This window comes from Sinocyclocheilus rhinocerous, unplaced genomic scaffold (genome assembly GCF_001515625.1).
Source record: "Sinocyclocheilus rhinocerous isolate Xijiao unplaced genomic scaffold, SAMN03320098_v1.1 scaffold61, whole genome shotgun sequence".
Lineage (NCBI taxonomy): Eukaryota > Metazoa > Chordata > Actinopteri > Cypriniformes > Cyprinidae > Sinocyclocheilus > Sinocyclocheilus rhinocerous.
This window is the reverse complement of record NW_015640445.1, coordinates 1703600-1716136: the sequence shown is the minus strand read 5'-3', so window position 1 is coordinate 1716136 and position 12537 is coordinate 1703600. Positions and strand designations below refer to the sequence as shown.

General features: G+C 38.0%; 1 protein-coding gene across 1 annotated transcript in view; it reads right to left on the bottom strand.

Annotated features, from left to right (window-relative positions):
- LOC107752759 (membrane-bound O-acyltransferase domain-containing protein 2-like) overlaps window positions 1-10815 on the bottom strand; it is a 72229-nt gene extending 61414 nt beyond the window's left edge. The window contains exon 1 of the mRNA XM_016568805.1: window positions 10493-10815. Coding sequence (XP_016424291.1) covers window positions 10493-10570 — 78 coding nt within the window. The 5' untranslated portion in view covers window positions 10571-10815. The remainder of the gene's footprint in view (window positions 1-10492) is intronic.
- Window positions 10816-12537: the final 1722 nt, after the last annotated feature.

The following is a 12537-nucleotide window of genomic DNA, read 5'->3' as shown; positions in this document are numbered from 1 at the left end:
ATGGCCCAAACCTCATTATATGAATAATCACATCAACAAATTTCAAGGTTGCCCAGTTGCCAGATCTTGTATAAAACACATCCTTCTCACACAATCGACACATACAAATTTCAACCCATTTGTCCCCTCAACTTGGCAACCTACAACAGTGATGACTACCGCGGGAAGGAAAGGATCACTGGTAGAAATGGGACGGGAGGAGAAGACTCAGGTGGTGCTCCGGTGAAAAAAACAATATGCAAATTGAGATATAGCTTGCATTTCAAAAGGCTATGGTTTAGTTGATTAAATATGAGCGCTGCAAGTTGAAAAATCAGGTTCTGCGCTGCTTTGTTTACTGCGGTTACTGGGGAAATGGCTATATCCCTGGCGAAAAGCGAAAGAATGACGAGAGAATGAATTTGCATTTTTCAATAAGCCCTTCTGCTTTTCTTGTTTTTTGTGGTTACGCCACATGTGTTGATAACAACCAAATTCCCTCATGTTGTATGTCATGAGGGACATACAACATGAACATCTCCCGTATTTTGGGACCCAAATGTTGACAGGTATGCTTTGAAGCTGCATTGAAACGGCAATTTGGACCTTCAACCCCACCTTTAACAAGTGCCAGTGACATTTCCTGTCAATTTGAACACCTCATTTTGGAAACCAATCAAAAAGCAAAGCTTACTAAAATAAGTAAAGGATGTAAACATCAATTGCCATCTTACTGTTGTGTTTCTGAGGAAATAAGGAAGATGAAGCGAGAAGAACAAGACCACATTTGTTCAGTTCTTCTATGCAAGTAGAAGTAAAGGAGTGTGTCCTAACTAGTAAAGCTACTAGTTTCATATAATATTAGACATAATATGTCACCAAGAAATCCTAAACTATTGACTTTGGGATGATGGAACCGGAAGTTCAAAAATGCTTACTCATTTCCGGGTTTTAGGACTCATTGCTTTGGCTTTCTGCACTCTATTGTCTCAGTTTTTTTTTCTGTCTTACTCAGCTTGGATCTCAGCTCCACCGATTAAAATGACCATTAATGCCTCCATTTACCAGTTTTCTTCAATGCTGTCTGCAACTCTACGATCCACCTGGGACAAAGAGCATCTGCTGGAGAAGACTAAGGCACGCTGATTCAGACACAATTCTCCATGCGTGTACTTTCAGCAGTTGGACATGAACCAAGCTTTACTACCTTTTAATGAGCCTGCAAAAGGAAAAGGGCTAAACATAATGTGTTACTGCAAAATCAGACCATGCATTCAGAAAGGGGCACGCTGACAATCCCACCTTACAAGCTGTAATGACTTACAATCAGTTTCTAAAAGTTCTGGTTGCTAGGATACATCGCTGCCACAGAGGCTGGAAATGAGACTGACAGCAAGTCATGGAGAAAGAAAAGCGACTGAAATTAGATCAATTTCCTTTTCATATCAGCCATGAGTCATGACACGCACCAGTCCAAAATAACATCACACCTGAGCATTGTTAGCAACAGATGCCATCTGGAAGAAGCCAAGGGATGCTGTCTGGTCTTAAAGAGACAGAAAATTGCTTCAAGATGATCTGTTAGCATTGCTTTTGACTGGGGGTTTAGACCAGGGTAGGGTTGCACCAGCTGTTCATAAGTTCATCCTTAAATTGGAACACAAAGTCTACTCTAGAGGCTTAGTAACTACTAGCTAGTTTGTAACTAAATATGTAATCAATTTGGCTGCAAAGTGTTCTTAAAGGAATAGTTCACCCAAAAATGACAATTCTCACCCTTTCATATTCACATTTACTAACCCTAAAATTGTTCAAAACATGTATGTTTTTTCTACTGCTGAAAACAAAAGAAGATATTAGGAATATTAGGAATGTTGGTAACCAAACAGTTGACGGTAGCCATTGACTCCCATAGTGTTTTTTTTTCAATACTATGAAAGTCAATGGCTACCGCCAACTAATGGGTTACCAACATTTTTGGATGAACTATCCCTTTAAGGCAGATGCACAATCACATAATATTACCTTTAAGGATCCAATAGCAGCCTTCAAATTTGTGAGTAATAGAAAGTTGTGGAAATGCTGTGAATTTCAATTTATTATCTTAAGGTTGAATCTAACTTATTTTGCATCATGTAACTTATGGTAAAAATAAATCTTTGCTGAAATATACTTAATCATGAAATAACATACTTTCATATGTAAATAACATATCATCATATGTTTAAAGAATGAAAGTTTGTCAGGTAAAAAAAAAAGAGCTTTCTGATGCAATTCAATCCATATGATGTTTTATTTTAACCATTACTCCTGGTTGGGCGCTTCCCCAAACATTTATACACAAAGTTATGTTTCAACTAAGTTTAAAGGGATAGCCTAATTGACCAAAAAAAGAAAAATTCTGTCACCATTTACTCATCCTCAATTTGTCCCAAACCTGAATTTCCTTTCTTCTGTTAAGCACAAAAAATATATTTTGAAGAATGTGGGTAACCAAACAGTTGACAGTAGCCATTGACTTCCATATTATGGAAAAATATACTATGGAAGTCATTGGCTAGTAGTGTGTATGTTATAACTTAGTGCCAATTTACATCACAACTGGAATGATGCAGCAACCAACACATCTGTCTAAGTTTCTTCAATACTTTGATAGTTTTGTGTCTAAACACACATCAAATACCAAACATCAGCCACTGTGTCGCCAAAAGATTCTGTCTATATTAAACTACAGTTTTGAGATTCTTTGGATAAACTCTGCAGGTTTGTACTGCTCCAGAGAAATGTTACCATTACTAGGGCTCGCAAAATTAAAAAAAATCCCTGGTAGCCCTTCAGGCAACCACTCTTCAAATTTTGGTAGCCCGAAATAAATTTAACTAGCCCAAATTAAAAAAATATTTTTTTATATATAAGAATTTGGATAGGAGTCGAAATGACAATCAAAAACATTTTCAAAACACAAATATCAACAAATATCAAGGAAGGAATTTTATCTCACTATATATTCACAGGGTATCTGCAGAATTTTTAGGCTTTTTATGACCCTTTTTAAGACCTGCACAAGTAAAATGAACGCTGTATGAGTGGGGTTGGGCAATGTCTATGGTAACAAACCGTTAAATGACAGATTTACAGTTCAGATACAGATTTTCACAAAGAGCCTTATTAAATGAAACATCACATTTCAGCCTTCAAACCATTTATAAGAAAAGGGATGAGTTAAACATACATTTTTATATTCATTTAAAACATAACTATTACTGTCTTAATTGTTTAGATTTTTAGAAGGCACGTTAGCTTCTTTCACATTTACTTCTCTGGGTGTTTGCTGCGTAAAACATGGGTCGATATTAGGCTTGCCGCGATAGACGGTGCTGACGGTGATACCCGCAACGCTACGTCACTTGCCCACCATTTATCTAAGGTGATTTTGGAAGTTTTTTTAAACATTCGTTTCTTATTTAATTGGTTCGACATTGTTTGCTGATTTTTACTTTATTTAAACGGTGTAATTTATTTATTTTATTTGACATTCGTTTTGCTAATAAATGTTCTACGTTTCTTATTTATTTGGTTATATATTATACATGTTTACTTATTTCCAGTTTTGTATACCTATTAAACTTTATGCAAGTTATTTGTTATTTTATATTAGGCATAGCTTGCCCTATAGCATGGTGTATTTTTATTTGTTTTGTTAATAAAAGTTCTATGTTTTATATATACGCTAAAGTGAGTTTGACGTTGTATTTTGTTGTTGCATTCAAGCAATTGACGCCGAACTGCCGCTAATTCAAAAGTGAAAGTAAAATGCGCACGGCGCTTTTAAGCTATTTAAAAGCGAAGGAAAGCGAGGAAAAGAGGGAAAATTCAAACGAACTAAAAACGAACAATTGCTTTACTAGTTTATTCCGAATTGCCGCTATTTTAAAGTGAAAGTAAAACGGGCACACCGCTTTTACAAGCTATTTAAAAGCGAGGAAAAGAGGGAACGCCCCGCCCCCACGTTGATACCGGTATTACCGGTGTTGTCACACGTCGATTAACCGGTGGGAAAATTTCCTCACCGTCACAACCCTAGTCGATATTCGCATTGATCTGAACATAAACAGCTGAAAGGATGATTGAAAATGCAAATGAATTCACTGCCACTAGTTGGTGCTTTTGTTTTCCTGGTAACAGCTGTACACAAAGTAGCACTGCGCTCATAAATGCTACTTTATCAAGCAAGATGAAATGAAGATGCCATTGAAACTTTTCTGAAGACATTCAGTTTCCCTTCAGAGATACATTCATTAAAAAAAACACTTGCGCTGCATTTTGACTTTGAAACGTGCAGTGCTCATATAGGCTATTTTACGTTGGGCTAGCTATTTTGCGAGCCCTGATTACTAAACAAGTGCTTTAGAAAGCAAGCCAACAGGCCCTACAAGACAATAATACAATTAGGGTTATTTCCAGGTCCCAATAGTTACAGCTGATTGTCTCCCTTTGCTAGGGGAAGAACTCTTCAAGTACATCCTTAAATGTAGGCCTGTGCTCAGTGGCCGTAATGAGTAAGATGTAGTCATTACTCACACAACCAGAAACTTGAGAACTCTAAACATCATCAAATCATTCCTGTTCTTGTTGAGCAAGCAGAATCATTGTCTTTGGCCACTCTGGACGATGTCCCTGAAGACCACTGTGAAGTTATTAAGGACAGCCATTTCTGTAAGCATAGCTCGAGTGTTACTTTAACAGACTCTCTAGAATGTCACATACATGTGTCTCTGATTAGTCAAAAATTCTAAATATCTTATTCTGTATTGCACAGAAGAAAGAAAGGCATACAGGTTTGGAATAACTGTACTGTAAACTGTACTGTAACTGTAAATCCTGAACTGGCACGCTATGGCAAAGTGCAAGAGCCATAATTATCTCCCTCTTATACAAGACGTCATATCTGGTTGATGAAATCAGCAGGACTGACAGTAAAATATATGGCTGTCTCTTAATGGATGATTTCGGTGACAGTCCTGGAAGACACATATAGGACGGAGCCAGAAACAGCCAGATGCAAAGCTTGGTACATGAAAGTTCTACATCCTCACCACATCAGAGAAATTCTATCACACACATGTAAATTCCTCACAGGTAATGAGATTAATTAATTTGTGAAATCTAGAGTTATTTAGAACCAGTTCTATTAAACACACACACTGAATCTGCAAATTCACTCTTATTTTAGTATTATTGATGTACTATTATAGTATTTCAATGATTACTATTTTGAATTAGTTCTTCTTTCATTTTTGTCATTATTAGCTTTTTTATATTTCTATTTAACGTTATTTTTAGATTTTAGAATTTTTAGATATAGTTCAATCCAATCCACTGTTAAAAAAAAATCTAACTGCATTATGACCAATCTGAACTTTAGCACATTAAAGGGGTCATATGATGCGATTTAAATTTTTCCTTTCTCTTTGAAGTGTTACAAGCTCTTGGTGCATAAAAAAGATCTGTAAAGTTGCAAAGACTAAAGTCTCAAATCCAAAGAGATATTCTTTATAAAAGTTAAGAGTCAGCCACACCTACCTAAAACGGCTCGTTCTAACACGCCCCCACATATCTACCTCACTATGTGGGAAGATTTGCATAACGCCGCCCAAATGTTCACGCAAAGAAAGAAGGCGTAACTTTTATTCTCACTGTAGTATTGTTGACGCTGCAGCCATGTCGTGAAGACGCTGTGTGATTCGTTGTGAAAGCGAAACTACTTTGTTTGGTCTTCCAAAAGAGGACGATATCCGCTTCGTCATGCCTAGAGCTGATCTGTGCTGGTCGCTGAGGGAATACATCAACATCATACATTTCACCGTGGACGAACGCGCTAAGCCGGGGCTTCCGCTCACGCTAGCCCGGCCTCAGCTCACGCTAGGCCGCTGTGTTTTTCATTGCCACTGATGATTCAAACGCGAGTTTTGGGCAGTAGAGTAGCACTTGTTGTTTGTCATTTCTCTGATCACAAATACAGACAGGGTTTTATGTTTACGCGGCACAATGCAATGCAACGCAACGCGTAAAAAGAAAGTATAAGTCATTATAATCAGTAATTATGTCCCCACTGGATGCAACAAATGCCTAGTTTATAATGGGTTTTAATGTTTTTGTCTCGTCGCTCCGGCCGGACACGGCATCAACAGTATGGTGAGGGGCGTAACATTTCCGTCTCACGCTTGAGGTATTCGGCCAATCACAACGCACTGAATAGCTGACCAATCACAGCACACCTCGCTTTTTCAGACCGATGAGCTTTGTAAAAATCGACGCGTTTCAAAAAGGCGGGGCATAGAGGAGAAACAATAATGTACAGTATGTGGAAAATAATGTGTTTTTTTTTACTTTAAACCGCATAACCACATTTCATTACACTAAATACACTAAATAATGTTCTTTTTAGCAGCATCACAAAAAAGAAAGTACAACACTTTAGTACAATACTCCCATAAGCAGAACTCAAGCAGAGGCAACTGGTCCCAAGAGAGTGCCCATTTAGAGAGATAGAGGGCGGGTATATACCATATATCATATATCCTCTGGGCATATATCCTCTGAGAAATCAGGGCTGCGCCTCACGCTCCTGTTGTGCTCACTGGGGTGAGCGACAAGAGACCTGTGTGCTTCCTTATTACAAACCGCTACAAAAACATATGCACCTGCCTTTCAACAGGTAGTGAGGGGAGAAACCAGTGAGACTTAGACTCTAGAGTCTTTAACCAGGAGCTCAATGCTTTGAAGTAGCGCTGCTATTTCTTCCAGTCCAAATACACATCTTTCTATGTAAATTAGGATTATTTAGTCACCTTATTCACAAAACTCTTCACTGTTCGACTTGCAGAAAGTGTGCGTAGTTATCGTTCTTAGTGTGAACGGGCCTTTAGCATTTTAACCAGTCTTTTGAATGGCTTTGATATGAGATATGAGGGTTGCTCTAAGAAGTGTCCTTTCAAGTGTGGACTAGTGACGTACTAACAAATGAATGGAACAGTCTATTTGAAATCTTTGGCCACACACTATGAGTGACACCATCAACCTTTGAAGATCAACCAGAATATTCAGTAAAGGCACTACCTCTTGAGAAGAACCGTTAGGAACCGAACACAGCATTAGACATTGGTTTAAAGACCGGCTGTGGCCTATCAAAACATTAGAAGTGGTCTGTGACTGGCTTCTACCTCCGATAACCATCATAAAGTGTTTTTAAAGTCAAAGAGTGTAATTTCTGCAAACGGGAAAAAACCCAAACGTTTTCACAAAGGTTTCCCAAACACTCTCTCTGTCTGCCATTGGTTAGCCAAACGGATAGCCACGCCCTAAACTCACACCATTGGTTGATCCAATGTTGCTGTTGCCAGGCTGGTCGAGCTGCTCAAACAAACAGAGAGCAGAGTTTAAAAGAGTCACCATGTTTACACTTTTCCAGATAGGTAACTCTCTATTTTACGCTGGGATATGTATTGTAAAATATCCTTAAAAGAATAGTTCACCCAAAAATGAAATGTATTGGACCCCAATGTTATTTAACTAAAGTATCTTATTTTGTGTTTCCCAGAAGAAAGAAAGTAAAGTAATGCAGACATTAAATTTTAAACAACATGAGTGTGAGTAAATGAGGACAGAGTTTTTATTTTTGGGTGAACTATCCATTTAATTATAGTGCTGCAAAATGCAAACCAGGAACCCAAGGGCTTTAGGACCTAGGAGCTGAAATTCTCGAAGCTGACTGGGAAGTGCCCTTAGAGGCTATTTTAACTGCAACGGTTTCAAATTATACACTGTCATGTTACGGCACAAAACGGATCTATATGGCTTCACTCCTGTTTTGGCTGAAGCTCAGGACGTTGTAATCCTGACAGCTCGCCTCATGATGTGCTCGGCCTGAGTTATTGATTCCGGTCACATTAACAGGAGTTCTAGAGTGGACTCGTATCGGGGGTTTGTAGGGTTTGTAGGCTTGACACCTGCCAAAATCTCATTCAAAAAAGCTGGTGAAGAAGCATGCCAACAACAGAGCAAAGGGCACTAAACCTGCGGACATAATCAAATGGACTTACAGATCAAAAACCAACTTGTTTGCTTGGATTTCCATCCTTGATTTATCTTGATGACTATAGGTTAATGTTTTGAGGAATGTTGCCATTAAAGTAATAGTTCCCCCCCCACCCCCCAAAAAATGACTGAAAATGTACTCACCCTCAGGCAATCCAAGATGTAAATAAATTTGTTTCTTCATCAGAACAGATTTGGAGAAATTTGGCTTTACATCACTTGCTCACTAATGGATTCTCTGCAGTGAATGGGTGCCGTCAGAATGAGAGTCCAAACCACTGATAAAAACATATCAATAATCCACAAGTAATCCACATGACTCCATCAATTAATGTCTTGTGAAGTGAAAAGAAGAGTGTTTGTAAAAAAATAAAAAAATAAATAAAAATCCATCACTAAGATTATATCCTTTTAATCCATCATTATATTGCTTTCTCCAGTGAAAAAGTCGTCTCATCTGAATTAGGAGAGAAATATGCACAGATCAAGCAACTTTTACAGGCCAAAACGGTTAAAAGAATATATCAGTGGATTTTGATGTAAAAAGGAACAAGGGGATAGACTTTTTCACTAAAGGAAGTTATTATGGATAATGGATTCATAACTTGGCCAGAACCAATGGTTTAAAGTTAAACCGACAATAATGGATTTGTTTCTTACAAATATGCAGCTTTTCGCTTCACAAGACATTAATTGGTGGACTGCAGTCATGGATTACTATAATGATTTTATGGACTCTCATTCTGATGGCACCCATTCACTGCAGAGGATCCATTGGTGAGCAAGTGATGTAATGCTAAATCTCTTCAAATCTGTTTCCAATCTACACTTGGTTGGCCTGAGAGCAAGTACATTTTCTTTTCTGGGTTAACTATTCCTAACACTCTCACTGCTGGATCCCACACCAATAAAAGATATTTAACATATGTAAAAAAATAAAGAGATTGAACAGGTAGGCGTTTCAAAAGAAATGCAAGAATGTCTACACTCCAGAACGACTGCATTTCTTGACTCTTTCTTGCCCAGACTTTACGAGGCATTACGAGACGGGCAGCACCAGCTAAAGAGGTCAAAGAAGCTGAAAAGTACGATATGTGTGCAACGGCAAATGCTCTGGAGTCAGAATAGAGCAAGACTAATAATGTAGCCTAATATCTGAACACACAAGTGACTGGCGGAGTTGACATTGATAAAGGTCTTGCCGTCCATGTCTGGTGTATTTGCTCTATGACTACTGACCCCATGTGTCAGTAAACATATTGAACGATAAGCTGCGTTCATCAAGAAAATTTCTGCATGATCAGCAAATGTGAACGATAGTTCAGGTTTAACCGCCCTCATACATCACATTGATAAAAACTGGCTTTCAACTAGGTACACTGCAGAACATCTCACTGTACATAAGTGAACTTAGCCAGGATTTTAGCTGCTACATTTGATGAATATTTCATCACACATCCACACTAGTTTAATACAGCAGCATTGGGAACAGATGCCATATAACTCTTGTTTTGTGGCGGGTTATGAAAGAAAGATATGACTTAACCTGAGGCATATGACTTATCCACAGGCATTATTAATAATTCATCAATACAAAAATCTTGAGGAAATAAGGAACAAGTTAATGAATCCTTTTAGTGAACTGATTCAAAAGAATCGAGTCACTTGTCTTGGATGAATCAAAGTCCCCACCACTATTTACCAGAGGATATGAAAAGAAAAACCTCTGGTCTTCCAATAAATTTTTAAAAATCTTCAAGTAAATCACATAAAAATACAATTGTTTTTACGCGAGATAAAACATGACAAAATGGGGAAATGAAACAAAACTCATTTCATTTCATGCTAAAAAAAAACTCTGGTCTCGCTGCCTTAACTGAAGTGTTCTTTTGCTTTAATAATTCATGGTACAACGGTTTGTATTTGGGACATCTGTAAATATAATCTCTTATTTTTTTGCAAAACGTCTCTCCAGCCCAGGCGAAATCGTGACTATGGCGGTGTGTCAAAACCTATCGAGCTGCCTAACGTTACATAGACAACATCACGGGGCTTCACTGGCGCTCGCGAGCATGATGTTTGCACTTCTCTGAAGGCGCCTAAATGCCTAAAATGCTGTCTAAACAGATAACATACTTGGTTTAGCAACAAAGCCTGTGACTCACTTGTCATCAGCCAATATTTTGAGAAAAATACAGGAAGGAAAATGAGACAAACGAGCGTTATGAAATGCGCGAAGATGAATTTCAGGCTTGTTATGTCATATACAATATAATACCAAAACGCTCTTATATCATGCAGTTGTCGGTGCGCATCAAATGTGCTGGATTTACAGCAAACGACTCACCAGCTAGCGATCTTTGCTTGGCAAAATGACAAAAGCGAAACATAAATCCCAGTTAAAGTGACAGTTTACCTGGTCCAGTGGCAGATCAATAATCTTGCTAATCGGCTGCAGCAGTGTGGAGCCCGTGCAAGACGTTGAAGTGGCCATGATTCAGTCCAGCTCCACTCCCTTACAGTCAAATCGCCCAAAACACCGTCTGTCCTCTTTCTCTCCCTCTCTTCCTGTCTTTGTGGAGGATGGGTGTTGGGAATGCTGTTCTCTGGTGCTGCTCTGGTCGCGGACTGTCAGCGCTGTTGCACCGCCTGAACATCAACACAAAGCCCGAGTAGGCGGACTGACTCGCCCATCCCCTCCATTACATCAAACTACTGCTGCTCAATTACACACACACACACACAGCGCAAAAAAACTTTACGGTCGCGGACTGTCAGCGCTGTTGCACCGCCTGAACATCAACACAAAGCCCGAGTAGGCGGACTGACTCGCCCATCCCCTCCATTACATCAAACTACTGCTGCTCAATTACACACACACACACAGCGCAAAAAAACTTTACTGCCACTCCCTCTCATCCCCCTCATTTACTATAGCAATGCAAGCGTATTTTTAAAATTTACAGGGAGAAATATAAGAAATATTATTTTTTACATGAGTTAATTATGGCGTTTTGAAAAACTGCACTTAATAAATAAAATAGTTAAATGATGTACATGCACATAAGACTCCAGACAACCAGACTTCTAGAAAGTTGCTTTATTTAACGTGACATGAGGCGGGTCGCCCCTTCATGGGCGTGGCCATGTTGACATCACATGACTAGCTGTGTCATACAACTGAGTTTCTAATAAAAACAACAATAACAATAATAATATATAATAATACAATTTCAGCCATTGCTCAAAACACTTTGCACAGTATAAACATAAAAGTAAAAACAATACAACACTAACACAATGTACATATGACAAATAAGTTAGGACTAAATCTAAGTATGCTCTATCAATAAAAGACTAGATTTTCTCAGTAACACTTTAAAATAACTTACAGCAACTGTATGTACTTTTTTTTTACCTTAAAAAATCAGTCTCAAATCATTCTGATGGTACACGGACTTCTAATAAGACGAATGACTTCTCTTTCGCTCCCTGTTATCCAGAGGCGTTATTAATAATACTCGGAGCATGAACGTTTGGTGAAACGCTGTGAAATTCTGTGAAATGTGTGGATTGCTTTACAGCAAGCAATAAAAGCATGTGTACAGTTATATTATTTATACAGGCATATTTATGACAGTGAATTCCACTCACTTAACTGCTTCAAAGTCAAAAAATAAACAAAACTACATACAGTTGCTTCAACATTACCAAGCATTATGACATTAGCTATTTATTACTCAACAAACTAATAGTAGGCTAAATATTCATTTAAGCAGCTGTGATAAGAAATGTGGTAAAATTATGGGTTTATATATCTGGACACTGACCCCCAGCAGCACATTCACAGACCCCATGGTCATAGACCCTTGCAATCCAAAATTAGATTGAATTACACGATAAATACAAAGGTATTGGAAAAGAAATAGAAAAAAAGAAACCTGGGGTTATTGTATCTTCTACACATGCCTGACCTTTGTGACCTAGACCCAGAACTGAGATCTGACCTACATGAAATATATTATTAATATGGTTCTTATTATGCAAAAAGATGCAACAAGGTCATATGGTCAACAAGACTAAGCTTTATGTGCATTTTATTATTACTTTTTCCCCCCAAAAATCGTCACATATAATCTGTAGACCTAACAACTAAAATTACACTATTTCTGGCATAAAGGCAACCAATGGCCTGGCCTGCATTGCAGATTGTTAGCCTGAATGTTAACAGATACTTGTAAAATAAACTATATATATATGTTTTTTTCTTATGTTGTATTAGTGGATTTGCATGCTGTAGAAGAGAACTATCCTAGTGTAGCAGTCAGAGTGCCACCTACTGGTCATTGTGGAATATAAATAAAAATCCATGTGCCTATTTTATGAATTTCAATTGCTATTTGTTTAATAAAAACTTAACTTGTTTTACCGAATAAAAAAATAAAAATAGAATCAGTTAAA